We start from the raw sequence: 23249 nt of genomic DNA, 5'->3' as shown, positions 1-23249 counted from the left end.
GTCACTTTGGTAACTTGGCCACTTTATGGAATTCTCTTATTTATTCTAATACTTTTGCAGGTGATTCTCTTAGGTTTTCCTAGTAGACAGTCATCTTTTGCATTATTAATAATTTTGTCTTCTTGCCAGTATTTCTACCAATGTTTATGCCCTTGGGCATCCCTGTCTTGGATCTCACTGAAATAGAGACTGTGTAGTGTTTTTTTATTAAATACAATGTGAGCTTTGGTTTGCAGTCATTTTAAATTGGAGCATTATCCCTCATTTATTAGATATGGATTTTTATCAAGTTCCCTTTTGACATCTATGGGGATTACCGTGTAATTTTTCTCTTATTTATGTGACAAATTATCTCAGTAGAGTGGGTTTCCTAATATCAAATTGAACCGTCTCTGCAATTGTGAAATTAAAAGTTAATGTATTTCTGAATTTTATTTGCTAGTTTAGAAATTCAGTTAGAAATTTTCCTTCTCACTAATCAATAGTGAGATTGATCTGTAGTGCTTTTTGTGTATTTTGTCAGGATTTGATTCAGTGTTGTGTTAACTTGGTCAAAAAGAGTTTGTAAGCCTTTCACATCTGTTCTCTGGAATGGTTTAGCATTTGAATGATCTTTTTCTTGAAGAATTGAGAGACCTCACCTGTACAACTGTATGGGCCTGAAGCTTTTTCCTAGGGAATGACTTAAGATCTTTGACAACACTTGCTACTTTTTATAAATATTTAACTTTTTAGACTTTTAGTCTTTTGGGTCAATATATTTTTCTTTTAGAAAAGTCTAAATTTACTTTTAGAAAAAAACTCAAATATTTAACTTTATTACTCCTCATTAAAAAATATAAAATGGGTACCATGTACTAGTCCCATGTTGCAGAGTAAGAAATGGAGGATGTGGAAGAAAGTTGGGTAACTTTCCGTGATCACACAGCTGACAAGTGGCAGAACCAGGATTGGCTCTCACACTGTCTGGCTAAGGGTCTCTTAATCACTAACCTGTGCAGCCTGTTCTTGGGTCAGTTTCACAATTTCTACCTTAATAGAAATTGTTTCCATCCAGGCTTTAAAAGCCATTAAGCTAGTTATGCAAAAATTCTTATAATTTTGGACTTTCTCGATGTTTGTGATTATTTCCACTTTCTCATTCCTAATTTTGTGTGACTCTCAAAATATTTAAAATTAAAAACAAGCCATTTCAACAACATGGCGATAATGTTAACAAGACCATGGTATGATTAAAAACAAAACAAAACGAAATGACTTGTCCATTTCAACAGTAGCAAAACCTGGTATGTTATCCTTTTTGGGTAGCATATTCTAGTTTTCCACTGAAAATAACCCAACTGCTTGTCTTTTAGAAGGAAAGCAAAAAGGCTACATTTAGGTGGGATTTAGGAGCCATATAAACACTCAGCTTATTCTCCTGGCTACAGGTGTTGAGAGGTGGTGGTGTTCTGTACAGAGAAGGTGGCAGAGGAAGCCAAAAGCTGGTAGAAAGAGGAGGGTGTGTGATGTGTCTGGCCAACAAGTGCAGAATCTTTGAGGTTGATAAAAATGTGCTTTTGTGGCTTTAGAAATCCTTTTAGTCTTCTTTTACAAGTTACAAATGGGAAAAGGGACCAAAATAGTTTGTATGGTAAGTCTTCTACACAGGGGGTTAGATTAGTGCTTATTTTTTGGCAAGGTTTTTGAAGTACTCTTCCTTTTTAGAAAGTGGTCAGAAATCACAGAGCTTGCCTCTGCCTGGAGCTCTCTCTGAGGGGTAAAGATTTTAATTTTGATCCAGACCTCTTGGACCCAGTCAACCAACAGTTTGGTCCCGTAGGATAAAGCAGTGGTTCTCAGACTTGAGTGTCCAGCAGAATCACTGCAGGCTTGTTAACTCAGAATGCTGGGCCCCTCCCCAGAGTTCCTGATTCGGCAGGTTTGGGGTGGGTCCTGAGACTTTACATTCCTTGCCAGTCCTAGGTGACCCTATTTGTGCTGGTTAGGGACCAGCCACACTCTGAGAACCTGTATACTGAAGAAATGAATTAGCCAGAATATAAATATAGTCAGTGGAGAGTTAGAGCTGTTAAAGGAATAAAGGACTCATCCACTTTCCCTATTTTGGAATGATAATTGGGAATTTCTAGTATTTAATAGCAAGAAAAACAATACTGTACATTTGTCTGATGCTTTCCTCTTTTTCATGTAATGTATCTTATCTGATCCTTAAATAATGCACAGAAAATAAGGGAATTTTATATTAAGTAAACCTTAATTTGGCTTTTTGAAAGATCACAATGAAAAAATGGTCATTCTATAGAATGGTCATTCCATAGAATTAATACAGTGTACTGTGAGGTGCATATAGCTCCTGTAGACAGGTTTATGACAGAAATACTAAGCAGTCTTCTGCTGGCTTAGTCTTATCGTGACTTTAGTGGAAGGTGGTCATAGTTGTCCTTTAGAATATGTGATTCAGGATGTGCCTAACTTCCCATGATAATTATCCGTGAATTTATTTCTTTTTAAAACTTTTTAATGAATGAGATTATGAGATATTTATATGTGTGTGTGTGTGTGTATATGTATATATATAAAATGAGATAGCATATAACTCAGTAGTAGCATCCGCAGCAGCCCAGACTGCCTTCCTCAGAATACAGTACAGCTAAGTGCTCAAAGCAGAGCTTGGGCTCTGGAGTAAGCTGCCTCAGTTCAGATCCAGGCTCCACTAATCATTAAGCCCAGAGAAAATGACATAACCATTCTGGGTCTTAGGTTTTTTTGTATTTGTAATGCAGATTAAAGGGGGATAATAATATCTATCTCATAGAATTGTGCTGATTAAATGAGATGCTGTATGTATAGTTCTTAGCACAGTACCTGGGTTTACTGAAGAACTTAGAGAAGATTGCTTAGTTGGCTAGGTGCTTTCTTAAAGGCTAAGAGATAATCACAGAACATTTGAAGTGATAATCAGACTGCTTTCCTAATGTTTTCAGAGAATATTTTCTAATAATAAAAAGTTTATGCTTATTTTACAAAATTTGCAAATCTAGAGAATAGCACAGTACCCATACATAATTCTATCACACAGTTTGTAGTTAGTGTTAAGTTTTTGATGTTTTCACTACCAGTCTTTTATCTGTAATTATGTATCTCTTTATAGTCAAAGTTAGAGTCATATTTCTTTTTTCCAGTTAACTTTGTAACTGATTATTTTCTGTAACAAACTGAATGAATGTTTTACATAATAGCAACACGGAATACTTTGTTGATTTGCTAAGTCTTCCTGCTGACTACTTTGAAGAGCAATACTTTTACCAGTCAACCTTTCTGGTTACTTTCCAACCAAAGGTCAACTATCTGGAGTTAAAGACCTACATGTTTTAATGTTTAAAATACTTTATTGTTTGTATTTTATTACTGATGGTGAAATGCACAGATCTTAAGTGTTAGTTTGATTCATTTGTCAAAACTTGTGCAAGTAAAACCCACACCCCTATCAAGATACAGGGCATTTCATTACCCCAGAAGATTTCTTCGTGTTTCTCCCTTTTCCTGTCCTTTCACCCCCATCCTCGTAATGACTACTGATTTCCTTCACCATGGATGAATTTTACCTGTTCTCAAACTTCATATAAATGGAAACATGTAGTAATGTACTTTTTTTGCAAGGCTGCTTTTGCATACAGCCCGTTTTTGAGATTCATCCATGTTGCCTGAATCACTAGTTCTTTTTATTGCTAAGTAGTATCTTATTGTGTAAATATGCCATGATTTGTTTATCCAGTCTCCTGTTCATGGACATTGTTGTGGTTTCTACTTTGGAGCTATTAAGAATAAAGTTTCTATGAACATTGTTGTACAGGTTTTTGTGAGGACGTACACATTTTCATTTCTGTTGGATAAATGACTAGGAATGGAATTGACTGGGTAAGGAGAGGTCTGTTTCTGGACTGGAAAGTCCAGGAATCGGCAAGCTGTGTAGCCTACGGGCCAGATCTGATCTGTGGACTATTTTGATGTGGCCCCCAGCTTAAAAATGGTTTTTATAATTTTAAAGGGTTGATTAAAAATAAACTAAGAAGCAAATGAAAGAATGGAGAATGGAAACCATTGGTCGCCTAAGACTGAACTATTTACTAACTGGCCCTTTACAGAAAAAGTTTGCCATCCTGTTCTAGTCTATATTCCATTGATCTATGTGTATTTCTTTAGCTTTACATAGTATTAAAATAAAGTTGCTTAGTTTCACATTTTTATTTGTTTAATTTCTTGATTTTGTATCACTGTTTGACTTCTTTGTTGCTGATATGGACAAATAGAATTTATTTTTCTGTATTAACATTATATCTTGTAACCTTGTTAAATTCACTTATTAGTTCTATTAGTTGTTTGGTAGATGCCTTAGAGTTTTCTAGGTCATGTTGTCTTATTATTAAAGTTTATTGGGGTGACAATTGTTAGTAAAGTTACATAGGTTTCAGGTGTACAATTCTGTAATACATTATCTATATGTCACATTGTGTGTTCACCACCAAGAGTCAGTTCTCCTTCCATCACCATATATTGAAAGTCATGTTGTCTTTGAATAAAGGTAGTTTTACTTCTTCTTTTGTAATCTGTAGGCCTTTTATTTTTCTGGCTTTACTGCTTTGCCTGAGATCTCCAGTACAATATTTAATAAAAGGGGTGAGAGCATACATCCCTTGTCTTATTCTTGATCTGTGGAAGAAACATTCAGTTGTTTACTATTAAGTTAAAGGCTTTTAAAGGTATCCTTCATCAGACTGAGGAAGGTCCTAGTTTGGTGAGTCTTTTAATCATAAATGATTGCTGAATTTTGTCAAATACTTTTTCTGCATCTAGTGAGATGATTTTCTTTATTCTTTTAATGTGGCGAGATACATGCTTCTGAATGTTGAACCAGCCCGACATTTCTGGATTAACCGCACTTGATCTTAATGTATTATCCTTTTTATATGTTACTGGATCTGATTTATTAACACATTGTTCATGACATACTCATCTGTATTCATGAGGGACGTAGATCAATATTTTTTTACAATGTCCTTATTTAGTTTTGATATCAAGAGTCTATTGGCTTCATAAAATTACTTGGGAATTGTTCCTTCTTTCCTGAAGTTTGTCTAAGGTTAGCATTATTTATGCCTTAAATGTTTGATAAAATTCACCAGTAAAACCATCTGGGTCTGGAATTTTCCTTGTGGGAAAGTTTTAATTATGATTGAATTAGTTTAATAGGTACAGGCTATTGAATTTTTTCATGTCTTCTTGTGTTAATTTTGGTAATTTGTGGTTTCAAGGAATTGATCTAAGTTTTTAAATTTATTTGGCATGAAGATGTTCATAATAGTCCCCTAATTCCCTTTTAATGCCTGTAGAATGTCCAGTGTCCTCTCTTTCAGTCTGGTATTTATGATTTGTGTTTATTTGACCTCTTGTTTTTTCCCTCATTAGCCCAGGTAGGGCTTTGTCAACTTGATTGCTATTTTCAAGCAACCAACTTTTGATTTGTCAGTTTTTTCTTGTTTTTTATATCATTGATTCTTTGTTATTTTCTTTCTTCTATTTATTTTGGGTTTTCTTTGCTTTTTCTAGCCTCTGGGGGATGCGCTTTGATCATTGATTTTGGACTTGCTCAGTATTAACTTTTGAACAATAAATTCCTCCCTAAATATTGCTCTGTACTGCATTCCACAGATTTTGATACGTTTTGTTTTATTATTTAGTTCAAAATATTTTTATATTTTACTTAGGATTTCTTCTTTGACTCATGTTTTTATGTAGAAGTGTGTTGCTTAATTTTTAAATATTTGGGAGTTTTACTGATATTGTTGTTGATTTTTAATTCCATTGTGGTTAGAGAACATGCTCTGTATGATTTGAGACTAGTTTTATGACCCAGCACATGATCTGTCTTGGTGAATGTTCTACATACGCTCAAAGAGAATGTGCATCCTACAGTTGTAGGGTGTTGTGTTTTGCAAATGTCAGGGTAAGGTGGCTGATTGTGTTCAAATCAGTTATAGCCTTAGTATTTTTTTTTGTCTCTTCTATCAATTACTGAGAGAAGAGTATTAAAATATCCAGCTATATTTATAGATTTGTGGGGGTTTTTTAGTAAGAATGAAATCTGACTACTTATTTCATGTGTTTTGAAACCCTTTCATTTGGTGAATATACATTTGGGGTTTTTATGTCTTCCTGATGAATTGAGCCTTTTATCATTCCAAATATTCCTCTTTATTCCTATTAATATTCTTTATCTTGAAATCTTTGTCTCAGTAACCTAGCCACTGCTGCTTTCTTATGATTAATATTTTCAAAGTATATCTTTTTTACCCTCTTGTCTGTGTCTTTATACTGGGGGTGCCAAAAAAATGTATACACATTTTAAGAGATGTTATCCATGTATTACTTTCTAAGTTGAATTGAATTACGTAGCAATGTGTAGTATGATGTTTGCTCAAAAGATGGCATTAATCAAATGAATGCTAGTGTCACCGTGCAACAGGCGGGACAGTCAAAGAAAATGGCGGAAGCACAGTTGTCTTTCGAGGAATACAAGACCATTTTGAAGTGGTATTTGAAATTCGAGAATGTTGTGGAAGTACGACAGTGGAGGTGTGAGTATGCTATAGAACCTCCAACTCAACACCCCTTGACTTCTACCCATGGGGCACCTTAAAGGATGCGGTGTATTGTAGAAAACTGGCTACACTGGCGGTACTTCGGGAAGAAATTGAAATGGCATGCGCAGTGATACAAGTGGACACTTTGGTCACCGTTGCTCAAGCGGTAGTTCGCCGTAATCAGAAGTGTCTGGACGCCGATGGTAACCAATTTGAGCACCTCCTGTAATTGCAGAAGTCAACGTGACTTGTATTCATCTTTTGCTATTGGTATATATTGAGTATTACAATTTCAATACAGTTTTTTCCTTTCTTAAAATGTGTATACACTTTTTTGGCACCCTCTGTATTTAAACTGTTTCTTGTAAAGAGCATGTAGTTGGAACTTGTTTTTAATTTATTCTGACAATCTTTGTCTTTTAATTTATTTATGTTAAATGTTGATATAGTTGGATTTAGGTCTCCCATCTTGCTGTTTGTTTTCTGTTTGTCCCTTCGATGTACTGTTTGTTTCATGCCCTTCCTTTGAAGGCTAATTCCAACATCTTTGTCATCTCTGTGCTTGTTTCATTTGCAGTTTTTGTTTATTTAAATATATAATCCCTGGTTATGGGTCACATTTTTCTGCCTCTTGCATGTTTGGTCATTTTTGACTGTGTAGTGAATATTATGAATATGTTGTTGAATATTAATTCTGTTGTCTTCCTTTTCAGAATTTGGGTTTTGTTCTGGCAGATGATTGACTCACAAATCAGTCTGATCCTTTCAAGGTTTTATTAAACATTCTTAAGACAGGTCTTGAGGAGCCTTTTTCCTCACGCATGGTCTTTTTGGGGTTTTAGTTCAGTTCCTGGGATGTTTAGCAAGGTCTTGAATTTCTGATGGGTTAGAACTTCTGTGTCCCCAGCACTCTGCCCCCTCTGGAATCCGTTCGGTTGTCTTTCAGCCTCTTCCCAGACTCTTCCGTGGTGCTGCTCTCTGTTGCCTGTGGATCTCTGCAGTTTGTTATTTGGTGCCTGTGGTTTCTTGCTTGGGAAATTTGCCTGATTCCAACAAATAGAATTTCTGGAGGTGGCGGTTTTGAAACTGTGATCTTGACCCTTAGGCCAGCCCCCACCACGGCAAGTGCAGCAGCCTCAGAGATGGGCTGAAAGGACAGGCTTCCCCTTGTGTGGCAGGAGACAGCTGCGGATTGTGAGGAAGTTTGGAAACATCATTGTATCTAGACTTTAACGTCACCTTGGAACTACTCAGTAGGTGAAAAGTTTGGCTCTCAGAAATCAAATATTACACGTAGGGTCACAGTTGGGAGATGGCTGCCCAGTATTCAAAGGCTGGGTCTGTCTGACGCCTCTGCTTTTTGTATTCTTCTGGGTGCTTTTCTAAAATACAGACAGTTTAGAAACTGTTCTCAAATCCAGCCAATTCATCAGTTTCTCTCTCTCTCTCGCTCACTCGCTCTCTCGCTCTCAGACTTTAGCATAGATTAGGATAGTGCTTTCTAAATTTTAAAAACTCCTGGGGATCTTGTTAAGATGCAAATTCTGATTGGGGAGGTCTTGGGAGTGGGGCGCTGGATGGGCTTTTCTTACCAGCTGTAGGGGTGCCGTAGCTGTGCTCTGGGCTCTGGGAGATGTCCGTTTTGATGACGTGAGCTTACCTTAGGGGGTATACTGGGGCCCGTTGGTGACTGGATAGTTCACACTTTAGAAGTGATCTCTGTTATTTCTTCATTGTTCAATGTAGAAAGTTGGGAAGTGCTAAACCTAACATTCTCTGTAAATGGGTCCAGAGCATGACTTAAAGGATTGACTTCTGCAAAATGTTTCTGCAGTATTTTGGGAAGAGTTACATTTACTGTAGACAGTAATTTACTGTCCACCTGTCACCTAGTTAAAACATTCAGGTTTTTTATGTTGATTCCTATGCAATACTTCTAGCATTTTCCAGAATTATATAAAATTTCAGTATGATCTTGTTATGAACAATGATCAATTTTACTCTTCCCGAGTTATAGTAAGAACAGGCAAAGAGTGACATTTCTCGAGTGCCCATTGTACTGGGCACGGTGCTGGTTGCTTGGTTTGCAACATGATCTCGCTTCACTTTGTTTATAATCCTGTGAGGTCGGGGCCACACACATGGAATAAAATATTCGGAGCCACTTTCCTGCCTCCCAGGAAACTATTCAGGATGACCCCTGTTAGAAAGTGGCAGGCTCTGACTTACAACCGTCTGTGTCTGACTCCAAAGTCTGTACTTTTTCTACTACACCATTTTGTCTGTACTATATGTACAGCAAGATTCAAAATATGGTGGGGAAGTGTATAATAGGTAATTTTCTGCGTATGATCAGGTTTAACCCCCATCTATAACATGTATAGAAAAGGTAACTTGGAGAGTGAGTCTAATTTCCCAGGAGTATTTTTCATTGCTTGGAAGGATTTACTGCTTACACCTTTCTAGAAACACACCACCCATGTATACTGTGAACTGTGCCGTGGTCTGATTGGGCTGTGGCTCTCAGTCTGAAACAGTAATTCAGCCAAGCAGGTTTGCAAGACCCATAAAGAAGTCACTTTTCTGGCTGGTGGAATTGTGTGTTTACCTCACATGCAGGAGGTCGGCATAATTATTATTTCTTTAAATGTGATTTTTTAAAGTGATCTTGATGTGTAAATTTTTTTATATATATACTATACTACTATAGCAAAGAAAAGTTTGGTGTGTGACTTTCTGGGTTTATTTTCAAACCACACAAAAGAACAATATAGTCACCACCTATGTTTCCATTAGTCAGAATTAACACATATTAATATTTATCAAATTTTCTCCATTTTTAAAGTAGACTTATTTTTTAGGACATTCTTAGATTTACAGAAAAATTGGAAGATAGTACAGAGGGTTCCCATATCTCCCCGCCACCCCCCCCACCCCCACACTGTTTCCCCTAATTATTATCTTACGTTAGTATATATAGTACATTTGTCACAATTAATGAACCAATATTGATACATTATTATTAACTGAACTCTAGGAGAAATCTGTCTAAAGTCCTCTCTGTTGTAGAATACCATCCAGGACACCACATTACATTTAATGTTAGGTCTCCTTAGGCTCCTCTTGGCTGTGATACTTTCTCAGACTTGCCTTGTTTTTGATGACCGTGACAGTTTTGAGGAGGACTGGTTAGGTGTCTTTAGGATGCCCACTATTGGGATCTGATGTTTTCTCACGATAAGACTGGGGGCTCTGGGGTCATCGAAGAAAGACCATGCTGATAAAGTGTCATTTTTGTCACATATCGAGGGTGTGTGTCATAAGCATGACATCACCCCAATGCGGGAATTGAACGGCAACCTCATTGGTGAGAGCTCGCGCTCTAACCAACTGAGCCATCGGCCACCCCTCCGGCAGCTCAGCGGCAGCTGGTTGTCTTCAGTCTAGTTGTGGAGGGCGCAGCTCAGTGGCCCATGTGGGAATCAAACCAGCAACTGTGTTGTTCAGAGCTCACGCTCTAATCACCTGAGCCATCCGGCTGTCCCTCTTCATAGTTTTTAAATAAAAGAAATCAAATTTAGCAGATTAAAAATCTTAAATATACATGATGACATATTCATCTTGCTTTTTAAAGAAATGCAGTATTAACATAAATATACTTTTAATTAATTTATAACTTCTATTCATGACTTTTTAAATTGTTCCTTGTATTTTTTTTTTCTATTACAGTTTTCTCTATTGTGCATTCTTTTGAAGGTAAACATGACACTGAGAACTTTGCCTCTTACAAGAGGTTCAAATAATGGATGTGGCTGAATCTCAGAAACAGGAGTTTTGTCTTAGTGATTTTTTTTTAGATAAAGATGTACTGGCTCACAAAAGGAGTTTCCCTCAAGTATCTTCTTTGATCATCTTTGATTTGCTTGGTAAAATGCATTCTGCAAATATTCCTTTTTTTTTTTTTTTTTTTGGTTGTCTGCTGGGGACGTGAGCACCTTTCCTGAATGTGCTAATGAGGCAGGTGTGTGGAGTGCTCTAAACAGCACCTCGTCTCAGCTGTGAATTGATGACATTTTCTACTCAGGAGGTGCATTGGGTTGTATAGTTACCAGTGTGTTGTAATTCCAAGGCCATAGTTGTATATATGGACATCTGTGCATGTTGTTATATATTTTAGGATAAGAATGTGGCACTTTGGTTTGTGGCTTCTGAAAAACAGTGCATGAGCTGAAGTAATGTGATTGCACTGGTTGCTTTGTTATTTACCAAGTGGAAGCTTCATGCCCTCAATAATGAGCCATATTACTCATTTCATGTTTTTCTGCCAAGTACATGAAGAATGAACTGGAAAACAAGCCATCTTAAATCTTTTCTAGAACAAGGCAAGAAATAGATAATACAGGGAAATGCCAGCTTCAAACATCGTCTGAGAATTATTGACTTTGTATGTTGGTATAGTTAGAATGCATGGCTATTTTCAGTATTGTAGAAAATCTATTCGCTTTAAAGAATCCTGATGGTAGAGGTTTCCTATGCTCTATTTTTGGAAAGAGATCTCAAAGCCACCTCAAGATTGCACAGTGCTTTGTGGTTTTCAGAGTGTTTTCCTATGTGCTATTTCATTTCAGTTGGGAACCGGAAGTGCGAGCAGCCCTTTGTGCAGGCATCTCAGCAATGAGCAGCCATATGGACGGGTACGCAGGGAAGCACTGGGGCATAGAGATAAGGGACAGACCGAGGGGAGGGTGTTGAGCTGTTTTCTCCCCTGAAAACCTGGCACATTTTGCTTGGAGAGTTACTATAGAACTGAGTTGTCAGGGTGTGGCTGCACCCAGGTGTGCTGCAGCTGCAGGTGGGTTCATTGAAGGAGAGGTGAGCGTGGCTGGAAGACTGGAGGCTCTGACTCTCAGGTCAGTCTGTCCAGACCTGATTGGGGAGATCATAGCAGCTTTCGCTCCTGTCTGTCCATGTTGCAAGTGATGCTCTCTGAGACGGTGCTTACCTCCTTTAAGAGTGATCAGCAGCGTTAATGACCAGCTTACTCCTGCTCTCTCCAGTCTTGATGTTCATTTAATTGATACCTGAGATCTATCAGTCAACTCCCAGCCAGATGGCTGGTCAGTGAGTCCTACTAGTGTTGTGGATATTTGAGTAGAGATAGAATAACTTCTCTAGGCCTGGTGGATACCCAAACCTCTTTCTGAGGTGTCTTACCATATTCTGGTTCATGGGGAGGGTGCAGAGTAGCCCCCACCACAGTGAATATTACTGTTAGTGTTTAGCTTGCCTCTCAAGACCAGCTGAGGTTTGACCCCTTGAGCCATTTGTCCCTTTCAGACTCCCATTTAGCAGTTGGTGTTGGTGCCACCTGCTGACAGTACACATCTGGTTTCCTTGTCGCTCGTGTCTCTTACCTTGGGCTTGGGAGGACGTGGCCCTGTGCGCCATATGCCTCCCACCCCCCAGTCTCCCTCCTGGAAGACGCTTAGTGCTCATGGTTGGTAGCATGTGTATTGTCACAGCCTTTGCAACTCCCATTGTCCCAGACGTCAGAGCATCACTGCTAAGAGCTGAGAGAGAGCTAGGAGGCAGATAGGCTTCAGTGAGAGTTGGGCTGCTGGGTCGTCTCCTTGCTGGGAAAGGTCTGTCTTTAACATAGATACTTACCAGTTACAAATGCACCTCATTATCTGGGCGCTAAGCATATTCTGGTAAATTCCTCATGATCTGCTCTCTTGCTTGTTGCTCTCTATAGAAAGCTCAGATACCACCAGATAGATCTGGATGAAATGGTATTCCTTGCTGCCTGAACTATGAGCCAGAGTAGAGAGCAGGATAATTGTGCCTTTATTGTACCAGGAGTCAGCCATGCAATTTCCAGTTTGATAAACATAAGTTATTAGAGACACATACAGCTTTTTATATCTTGATTGGCGGTTGGCTACATTTGCTTCTCTTTTCCCTCCTTCTAGCCTTCTCTGCAAATAATAGTGTAAATGGCTGAGTGGCTGACCCTCGTTCAGGCTTTTTTCTGGTCACATGTATAATACATTAGAGCAAAGTGTGACAATTTAGAGCCATGTTATAACCAGGGTGAATTGGATTTAAATTACCACCCGGGAGTAATCTCTGGCAGTCATAATCAGTTTGATCTACCTGGTTTTATTCAGTGACAGCTTAAATTAATATTTTAAGTACAGCTGTGCAGCCAAACAGTGGGTCATCTTGTCATTATGGGCAGTCAGAATGTTTGAGCAGAGAATGGCTTTAAAAAACAACTTTTCCTCTTTATGATAAAATAATGCACTGTGTGGAGAATTTGAATAATACAGAAAATATGAAAAAGAAAATAATCACCTGTAAATCCTTTATAGTTACCAGTGTAATATTTTGGTGTTTTCTCTTTCTTGCAGTGTGTGCACGTACGTGCACTTCTGTGTGGTCCGTGCATACACACAGTGTTAGTTATGGGGGTTATACATTTTGTACCCTTTTGAAAAATCATAATGCACAAGGAACATTTGCCCTTGTTAGTAATGAGTGACCTTTTACATTAAAATAACTGTTTTAGTTTTAATACCACTGCCACTTGCTTACTTTCCTGTTCCAGGTGCTTTCACCTTTATCTTTCAGAACGAAGTGCAGAATACGTGGAGGTTAAGGTAGCTCTGGGCATCCCCAAAGCCTTGTTCCTGCCCTGCCTCCTTACCAGTGGGATGACCAAGAACATTTTACTGCACCGAGTATATTTTTGTTAGGATTTCACACGACTCCATTTTTGGTGAGAAGTAGAGCCACGTGTGTTCGAAACACTGATAAGTCTTTGAGTGTGTTTCACAGTTTGAGATTTATGGCATTTAATAAGCTGGACAGGACCTTACTTTATTCCCGCTGGTCCGGTTCTTGAGGCCCAGGAGGTTGGCTAGGAGGAGACCTCAGGAAGCTGTGAGTTAGCATCCTCACACCTGTTTCCTGGGGCTCGTCTCCACGTGTGGGTCTCCTGTCCCCAGAGTGAAGCTCACAGCCTGTCTGTCAAGAGCTGCTTCAGTTTTCCTGCTCCGATGTAGAGGAGAAGCAGAATTCTCTTGAAATGTCAACTTCCTTTCTACTTTAAATTTTACTAGAAATAATCATAGGTTTTCTTCCCTGAAGTCTTCTTTGCAGTCTCAGCTTTACCTCTCCTTCCCCTGAATTCCTGCATTACCTGTATAAAATTTGTCTTTATAAAAATTCACTCTTTATGAAATAAAATGCTTTTTCCTTTTTCTCTTTTCTCTCCTATTTTACCATCTTTTTTTCTTTCTTGTTTCTCCTTGGCTTTGCTTTACTTGAAAGGAGTACTCGATCCTAAAAGGCTGCTTCTCTACCTAAAAAGATACTAGGACTTGGAAGAATTAGGGGAAGTAATCGATTTAAGTTTCATCACCGTCCTCTTAGATTATTTCGTCTTGCCTTAGCGGTATTGTCTGTGACACACTCTGGGAAATGGTCTAGAGGATGCAGCGCTATGGAAAGCCTGGGCCCTGTGCACTGTGGGTGGCAGGGAGTACCCTACAAAATCTCTGGTCTCCTGGACAGGCCACTGGCCACCCCACAGGGAGCATTGCCTTGGTGAGGCACTTGGCTGAACGGCGTCCAAGTCCCCAGTTGTCACTGACTGCAAGTAGCTGGGCCTTCCAGGAGTACCAACCTCATGTGACTAAAGCACTACTTGTTTAAAATAAAAAACTTCATCAGTTTTTAGGATCAGAGGAACTTTACAGATCACCTAATGGTCGTTAATTGCTTCATGTTTTGCAGTTGAGGAGAACTATGAGGAAGACCTAGAAGGGATAAGAGGTTTTTCCCAGTCACACGTCTGAATAGTGGCAAAACCAGGATTATAAACATTTTCCCTACTGACCTTGGCCTGGTGCTTTTGCTTTTGAATTAATGCAGACTGCACCTTGGAGAGTTGGTGTATCTTACTGATGTGACCCACCCAGCTATGCCAACAGTGTTAGGGTACTGATTTTGTTACTAGAAGTTTCTAGAGCAATTGGGTGAATACAAATGAGGCACTATTTCTGAGGCCTCAGCAATCATCTATCCTGTCACCTCCCCTTTAGGAGTTTCCACCCTACTTTTTGAGTCACATTCTGGTCAGTACCATCCAAGGGAAGTATGAGAGTTGCTAAGTGCTTTCACCCATCTCCATCTCCCACTATAATATAATCTCTTTGGTGTTGTGATGTATCAGTCTGAGGGAAATGAACGTTCAGACTTGGGAGCTGTGTGTTTCCCTGAACTCTCAAAGTTGACATTGTAAGAGTTGAGTCCAGTGAGAGGTGGGCTTCTCATGTTTCTATGGTCTCCAGCCCAGTCTCTTACTACAGGTGACTGAATGGCCAGGTGAGGTCTGTGGCGCTATGATCTGTTGCATATTTCTACTTACTCCTTCTTCGCCAAGTTGAGGTATTTACTGGAAGCATTCCAAGAGCAAGTGGGTGACAGCAGACAACTGCATACAGCCATGTCTTTCCATGAAAACTGCTTTTCTTGGCTTTCTCCCAACAATAGTAGGTTGCCAAGAGAAAATGCTCTGGGCCTTACAAATGATATGGCCATACTCCGGGTTAGTTCTGGTTCTTTATGTCATTGAAAAGAATGAGTATTTCTGGCTCTCAAATTATTGGCAAATTTTGCTCGTGGTGTACTAAATTGTGTTGTTTTTACACACCTTTTATGAATTTGTGATTTTATGTGTATAACAACATGTGGAGGAAGATGTTAAAAACTTAATTTTTAATAAACATGTTGGGTTAGGTCAAAGCCACATGAAATGGAACATTTGTTGCTATGTCATGGCCCACTTATAAGTGGGAATTTCAACAATTTCTTTTTTGTGGGAATGTACTTTCTTGTTTGATTCCTCTATGTTTTCATTTCAATTTTAACCTAGGAAGGTTAGGCTAGGGTATTTTAATCACATGTTAGTTAATGCTTATGATATATTTTAAGTTTGAAATGAACAATCTAGGTATTGTTTTTAAAGCTGTAAAACAATCTAAGTGAATACTTGGGAATATTTGTGATCTAATAGGACAATTTTAAAATGATTGTCTATTACAAATATTTCTACAACTAATAAATGCACAGGATTGTTTTTGTTATAAAGTTTATATCATGTTCCTTGAAAATGTCTCATAATCAAATGCCAGTAATTCCAGCTGGCTCTACCTCTGCTCCTACCTGTTTGAACCACTCCTCGCAAGCACGTAGCCTCTGGGAAAATGTTCATTATTTTATTAATTACTTTAAGCATACTTAATGAAAGATTATATCTAGTATAAAATGTTTCTTCCCAAAGCCAAATAATAATAAATACTAGCCAACACCGTTTTCACTTACTATATCTCAGTTACTCTTCTTGGTGCTTCGTGTATATGAAGTTGTTTAATCCTTACACAGCCACAGATGAGGCGCTGTTATCTCCATTTTATAGGTAATAAAACCAAGGCACAGAAAGGTTTAAATTGCCCCAGGTCACATATCTATCTAGCAAGAGGCAGAGACACCCTCAGACCAGATGAATATTCCCAGAGTCCACACACTTAACCACAGCACTTACTACTTCTCTGAATGAAATCTCTTGGTGGCTGTGTTCCAATAAAATTTTTGTTTTGTTTTTTTCCAAAACAGGCGTTAGCACCTGTTGTTTGTGGACCGAGTCTATCTCTGTCCAGGCGCCACGTGTGTGCAAATCTAGGTGTGCTTGGAGGAGTCACGGTTCTGCTTCTGAAAGGAGTGACAAGCCTCACCTCGCGGGGACTTCTCCAGCCGATTTGCTGTGTTCTTTAGCTTTCTGGGCCACCCTTTCCTCATCCACGAAGGGTTATGTTTTAAGCCAGAAACTCTCTGAGACCCTTCCAGCTGAAAATTCTGTCCTGTCCAATTGTCCCTACTAAGCTTATTGCTGAAGGTGGTTTTGTTTCCTTTCTCTGTTTTCTGGCCAGTATCAGTAACAACCCAGCTCCCCCGCAGTACTTCCTCTGATGGCTGTGCTGTGTGGTGTGGTTTTTAAGTGTGTATCAAGGTGTGAGGAAAACTGCTGAAGAATCCAGCTTTTGAAAAAACAATGTCTTTAGTGGTCTCATCAAAACCACATCAAACTCAGCATTTGTTGCCACTTAAAGCATTACTGAAGGCCTGGCCAACTAAGTAAAATCATGAAGTGGAAGCGTGTTTCTGGCTGTCCTCGGGTCCTGTACATCCTTTCTTTCCCTCTTGTTCCAGGTATTCTCCTCTAGTCAAACCGCGTGTCCCCATCAGGCTTTTAGCTCATAAATGGCTGTGATCTGATCCTTCTCGTCAGCGTGCATTTGGATATAATACTGGGGAGAGTTCATTGTGAGGATGGTGGTTTACGTGAGTGGTTGACGTCCGTAGACTGGAAACTGTCTACTGGAAAAGGCCCGTAGGTGGCAGGGGGGTGTGAGACTGGGGAAAGCTTGCCCTTCCCTTAGAGTTGTGAGGGGTGTGTGGGGGGGGTTGCTTCCCCAAGGGCAGCCATTCTTAATCTTTAGGGGATCTTAGGACCCTCTTTGAAAATCTAATACTGGATCTTTTCTCTCAAAAATGCACATCACACAAAATTTGGACAGGCATAACCACCTACACTCCCACCCCCAGCGCACACACTCCATGGACTGCCCGGGCCTCATCCCAGGGGACTTCGGGCTGCTGGTTGTGGGAGAGGAGTTACACCTACCGTGGCCCTAACTGCAGAGGAGCAAGAAAATGGGCACTTGGCTTGTTACTGCTGTAGAAACCTACTCTGGGGGTAAACTTACATTTCGATGAGCCATTCTTATACCCTTTTAATTTGGTCTAAACCTTTCAATGTCATTACCATTTCTTCTTAAATCCTAGTCAGTTCTTTGGTTTTCAGTTTACTACCATATTTGATGAGGTGAGTTAGGTGAACAGTAGAGAGAGTCTACAGGTTAGTGGAGAGAGTCTACCTGTTCTTTGGGAGCCCTAAGCTTGTTTTCTTATTAATATATTGATAGTTGTCATAGCATGACAGTAGAAAATGAAAAGATTTGTCCCACACACTGAGGTCAGCAGAGGAGGCTGTTAGCAGCCAGAGGTGACCACTGCGTCTGATGGTCGGTATTTCAGCACACCTGTTGGGAAGCTCTGGGTTGGGGCACATCTGGGACCTTATACCAGAGCCCAACGGTTTGCTGGCCCAGTGGATGTAGCACAGAGGACTTGTTTTACAGCCAGACCAGACTCCCATATATGCTGTGAGGGGACAAAAACTTATCATCCTGTAAAACTGCCTGTCCACTCCAACTAGTAGCGAAAGTCCTCATAATGGACGTTTAGAAGATAGACAGGAGACCGGTACTACTGCCTCTCCTAGTCCCCTCTCCTGCCGATGGTGACCCTCATTGGTGCCTGGCTACGGTGATGCCCAGAGTTCCTTAGTCGCCTCTACCTTCAGGGCCACTGTAGGGGTTTCTGTTGTTCCAAGGGGCTCTTACAGTTCATTTATTTGATTCCTTCCCCAAGAACTAATTAAACACCCACTGTGTTCCGGGGTCCAGGGGCACAGGAAACGTATGGTCCAGGAAGGTAAGTTTGATCCTGGTTTCGTGTCCAAGACAGATTCAGGATGGACTGTCATAAGTGTTAATGTGACAGTAGTGCCGTAGAGTCGTGTAGTTTTTTGTACTTTCCATGGCACGTCTGTCAAGTAGAGAGAAGCATCGTCTACCCTTGCCCCTCTTCTGTGGATAGATGTCACTCACCTACTTGCCAGGCAGCTCACAGCTCATAACTTCAGTAGTTTTTGATTGATGGACCAGGTGTTGTCACTGGAATTTGCCCCAGACGCTTTGTTTCGGTAATAAAGGCTAATGTAGGCCATGTTCCCTTTTTTCTTTTTTTTTTCCAGTTTTTTTTTTTTTTAAACTAAACTCTAAAGAGGTTTCCTCATCAGCTCGCATCTGAGTCATGCTAAGGCTAGTACTTCATCCCCATCCTTGGGGCGGAGTGGGGGTAGGCCTCCACATCTGGCCCTAGTACTTTTTTTCTTTCTTACCTATTTTCTTTCCTTGTTCATCGGGACTCTAGTTTAATGTCTTCATTCTCTTGTTGAAATGATAGCTACAGACAATAGACTATGGTTCTCAAACGATTGATTGATACACTTGGTTACAAGAATGCTTTTTCATGGGGAAACGTGATAGATCTGTAAGGCTATCTTTAATTTAGATTTCATTATAGGAGAGCTTGCCTTCTTAGGTACTTAATATGGTTCACTTTTCCCGTTTTCTGAGCTTGAACTTGAATTAAACGTTTAAAGGGGCTCTGGAAGAGTAGAGGAAGAGGAAATTTTAACATGTATGGGTTTATTGCTGAATGAGGCAGAATGTAAATATTCATTGTATAGGCTTCAATTTCATATTTTAGATAAATTTACTATCAACTTAACAGTTGCTTATTTCTGCTGTTCTATTTTTTGAATTTTATTAAAAAGATTACATGGGGTTCTCAAGCAGCCGTAAACCAAATTCTGATAAACTTCAGTTGAAAAGAAGACCAAGTTTATTACATTGTTCTCAAATAACTGTCAGGAGATTAGGAGAAATATGTAGACTTTTATTAATTGGATTAGACATCTTGATGTGACTATTTTGTTATGAGCATTGATGCTAAAAATATGTGTTAGCCTCGACTTGGCAATGTTCAGTCTGATCAAAGGACAGTAGTTGTAAAACAGGAATTCAGAAATCTAGAGAACAGCCTTCTGGTTCTCCCAGGGTCTGCCAGGAGATGGTTTGGGACCCTACTTGGGAGCTGGGCAGCAGTGGCCTGTTGGAGGACTGTTGTTTGGTCTTCCCCCTGTTAACTCTGACTGGTTAAGGAGAGGCTGGGGCTGGCCCTGGACCAGGAGACCTGAGCCCTGATCGCCGACAGGTAGCCTGCACTCGCTGTGGTTCATCTCCGGAGTGTGTATGTTGTCGTAGGTTGAGGAAGGGATTGTTTTCCTGGTTTTTAAACGTGTGATCAGCCCTCGGAGAGCTGGTGTTCCTTGCCTGCCATCTGTGGTCTTTGATTTGACTTGACCCTGGTTCTTGCCCCATGAGGATCAAGACCATGTTGAGATGGTTTCCTTCACTATTGGAAGGAAAGAGAAGAAAAGGCCAAAAAAGTTTCCTGATGAAGTCAGAGTGCTGCAGCACACTCCATAACACTTTGGTTCAGCCAGTTAGAAGAAAGTGCCTTGCCCAGAAGTTCACCAGGCAAGTAGTTCCCAGTCAACCAGACAAACCACACACACCCGCCCCATTTTCACCCTGCAAGGTGATCATACAGATGTCGTCAAAAAAAAATTGACAATGTTTTAGAAATAGGTTTTTTGAAACGGGCGAACTTTGAGACCCACAGGATCCCTTTGGGAGCCCTTCGGTCCCTTGGTATGTATTTCCCTCTCTACACTCAAGGGGCGACTACCTTGGCCTGTTGGTGTGGCTGGAAGGACAAGTTACTTCTCCTTCCCACCCCCAGCTGTCATCAACTGTGGTTTGTTGATGCTAGAAACTTCCAAAGTGACCTGGATTTTCTTGTTTGTCAAATTGGTGGTTATAAGGTGTGAACTCCATGCCAAGTAGGAAAATTGCCTCCACACATAACCGGCTTGGCTCACAGCAGGTGAGTACAGGTATCCCCCACTTTTTGTTCATGTTTACGTCACTGCTTTTATGAAAGACCTACATTAGTGCCTGTTTCACTAACTGAAAGAAATCCAAAGAGGATTTTCACTTCTACGAAAAAGGTGAAAAGTGTAAGTAGCTTTCAGAGTTTGTTCTGCAGCGAGCATTACAGAGGTAGCACACACCCTGAACTTCGAGAGCGGCCCTGCCAAGCTCCTTCGTCAGGAACCGCACTCCGCATCTCAGCATCCAGCGCTGTAGCTTTGAATTGTGTCTGTGAGCATCTGGGCTTTCTCTCGATTTATGTTCATCCATTAGCAAGCTGTGTCTCCTAAAAAGTATCAGAAAAGCCTAAGGGAGCTCGTGAGGGTGTTAAGTTTCCCGTAAAACTGGATGTAATTAAGCATTTTGATTGTGGTGAATGAAATAAACACATTGTGTGTGCATGGAACTTGCCCGCATCCACCATTTGTACTATTTACACACATGCAGAGAACAAGAATCTAGAAAGCTACCAAAATTATTGCTGGTTCTGCTAGCAGCCAGGTGGTCCCTTTTAGTGGGCATCCAGTGATGGATAAAATAGAAAGTCTGTTCCTTGAGGGGATTGGTGGGTGTGTAGAGCGTGGTGTGTATTTATCGTGTCATTCCTGCTTTTACTATGTTAGTGTTACTTTAGGTTTTATGTGTTACTTGGTAGGTTATTTCGGGGGGATTGGGAATGCTCAAAATGTTTTTCATGTAAGTTAATTGTAATTGCTTTTTCGCTTTAGGCCACTTGGGCTCATGAAAGTTTTCATAGGAACACTCTACTTTCAGATAACGGGAAACCTGAATGGATGTGTCTTCTGAATATGTGGTCTTAGTAGAGAAATTTAAAATGAAATTTAAGAAATGGAAATCGTAACTACATTCCCCCCCCAAGTTCTTGGGCCTCTTTCTAAGAAAAAGGTTTTAGAAGTTTGATTTTATGCTATGAAACAGAAATTCTGAGAGAAGTAATTGTTACAAGGAGTTAATTTAATGTAATACTTTCTAAAAACACAAACTCTTGCTTCAGGTCTGAGTTCCAGAAAACAACTGAACCTAGTTGACAATCAGAAATGCCGTTTATGTTTAGAGTTAACCGAACTACCAGTATCTTGCCTTGATTGAGTTGAGTCTAATTAGTGGGCTTTTGGAAGAATTTGTTTCTGTTTTAAATTGAACTTGATTTTAAGTTGAATTTAAATGTGTTTCCATTTACTCAAGTAAAGCAAATAGGGCAAAAGTGTCAGCTAGAATATATTTATTTTCAAAAAGGTGAGAAATGTCAGCTGTGAGGGCTACATGTGGAAACCACCTGTGCATGTGGAAATGCACAGAACAAGATCTTTTCGGTTACACTTAGTTTGGTTTTATTTGTGTTTTTACATGGACATTTCAGCAGGAAGGGGTCAGTTGTGTTGAGCATTGATTTGTTTGCAACCTAGAATTTTAGAGTTGAAAGAAATGTGTGTAATGCAATTCGTCTTGTTTAAGACACAGGTGAGGTTTGACGCTTATAGTAAGAATGTAAGTTAATCGGGCTGAATGGGCTGGAGTGGCAGTCACTTTAAGAGGCTGTAGAGAGAACCCAGGCACGATTTCTTCAATGGGAACACCCTGCCCTAAGAAATCTTCACTGGGAGAACCCTTTCCTCCCTGTTTCCAAACATCAAACGCACCAAGACCCAGAAATGTATAGTGAGCTAGTGGAATGCTAATAACTTTGTGAAAGAGCGAAGGCTGGTGATCAGAAAAGCCAGCTTCTTAATGATTAGTCTCTGTTCCTCCGGAAGGGGCAGCTGAGCATCAGTTAGGGAGTTCCCAGATTCACTCCAGTGGAGGTTGGAGCTGAGGTGTCCCTAGGGAATCCAACCTGGGTCTGTTGCCTGGAGGAGAATTGCATGATTTGCCACAGGCCCTGGTTTGTAGACGCATAGGTGAGGGTTCCTCCTTCCTGCTCTTGCCTTTATCCACTATATGTTTTATTTCTCTAATTAAAAAAATTTCAAACATGTATAACATTAGAGGGTAATAAAACAACTCCCCCGTGCGCATGCCTGTCACTTGTCACCTGGGCCTCTTTCCTTTTACTACCTTTTACTACTGCTCGCCTCATTAGTAGGTTATTTTGAAGCAAATCCCAGACACTATATTGTTTCTTTGTCAGTATTTCTACTGTGCATTGTGAACTAATGGAGACTTAGTTTAAATCTGATGGGAAAACCTGAAAGAAACTAATTACTTGCAGAGTAATTCAGGATTAAGCTGAAGGAGCTCCCCTTTGTCAGTGACTCTGGAAGGTTTTGTTTCCAAATGATTTTTGCAATGTGTTGGTGCCACTGGTTTTGGTAATGTCTTGGGAGAGTTGGCTGAGGACTGTGACTGAGGGAATGCGCCGGCTCTTGGAGTGATGTTTGGGAGGAGGGAATAGAGGTAGCTGTTGGGAGCAGCTTCGTTAGTCTTCTGCCTTAGTGTGTAGAATGAGCCTTTAATTTATAATCGCTGTGAAGCTTTCCCAGGAAATAACGATTTTTGCTTCAGTGGGTCAGAGTGAGCATTTCTGAGGCCTGCCTTTTATGTGTGATTGTCCCAACAGCTGATGTTGCCTCTTTCTGTTTCAGATGGGAATGGCTGGTAACACAAGTCCCTTTGGACAACCCTTTAGTCAAACTGGAGGGCAGCCAATGGGAGCCCCTGGAGTGAACCCCCAGTTATCCAGCAAGCAGAACGTGGTCACTAGTTTGCCTCCTTTCCCTGCAGACATCAAGAATGCTTCGGTCACCAATGTGCCAAACATGGTAAGTTGTCCTTGGCTCTCAGGGCTGTCGGTGCATTGCTGTGTGGATTTTATCATTTGACAGTGAAGGTCTGC

The 23249-nt window shown here is 40.1% G+C and overlaps 1 protein-coding gene across 2 annotated transcripts in view; it reads left to right on the top strand.

Annotated features, from left to right (window-relative positions):
- CREBBP (CREB binding protein) overlaps positions 1 to 23249 on the top strand; it is a 126999-nt gene that overhangs the window by 30446 nt on the left and 73304 nt on the right. For both annotated transcript variants that reach the window (XM_033101139.1, XM_033101140.1), the window contains exon 3: positions 22999 to 23175. In XM_033101139.1, coding sequence (XP_032957030.1) covers positions 22999 to 23175 — 177 coding nt within the window. The remainder of the gene's footprint in view (positions 1 to 22998; positions 23176 to 23249) is intronic.

This window comes from Rhinolophus ferrumequinum (genome assembly GCF_004115265.2).
Source record: "Rhinolophus ferrumequinum isolate MPI-CBG mRhiFer1 chromosome 15 unlocalized genomic scaffold, mRhiFer1_v1.p scaffold_54_arrow_ctg1_1, whole genome shotgun sequence".
In the NCBI taxonomy this organism is placed as follows: domain Eukaryota; kingdom Metazoa; phylum Chordata; class Mammalia; order Chiroptera; family Rhinolophidae; genus Rhinolophus; species Rhinolophus ferrumequinum.
The sequence above is the reverse complement of the archived record's forward strand: the minus strand, read 5'-3'. Positions and strand labels throughout refer to the sequence as shown.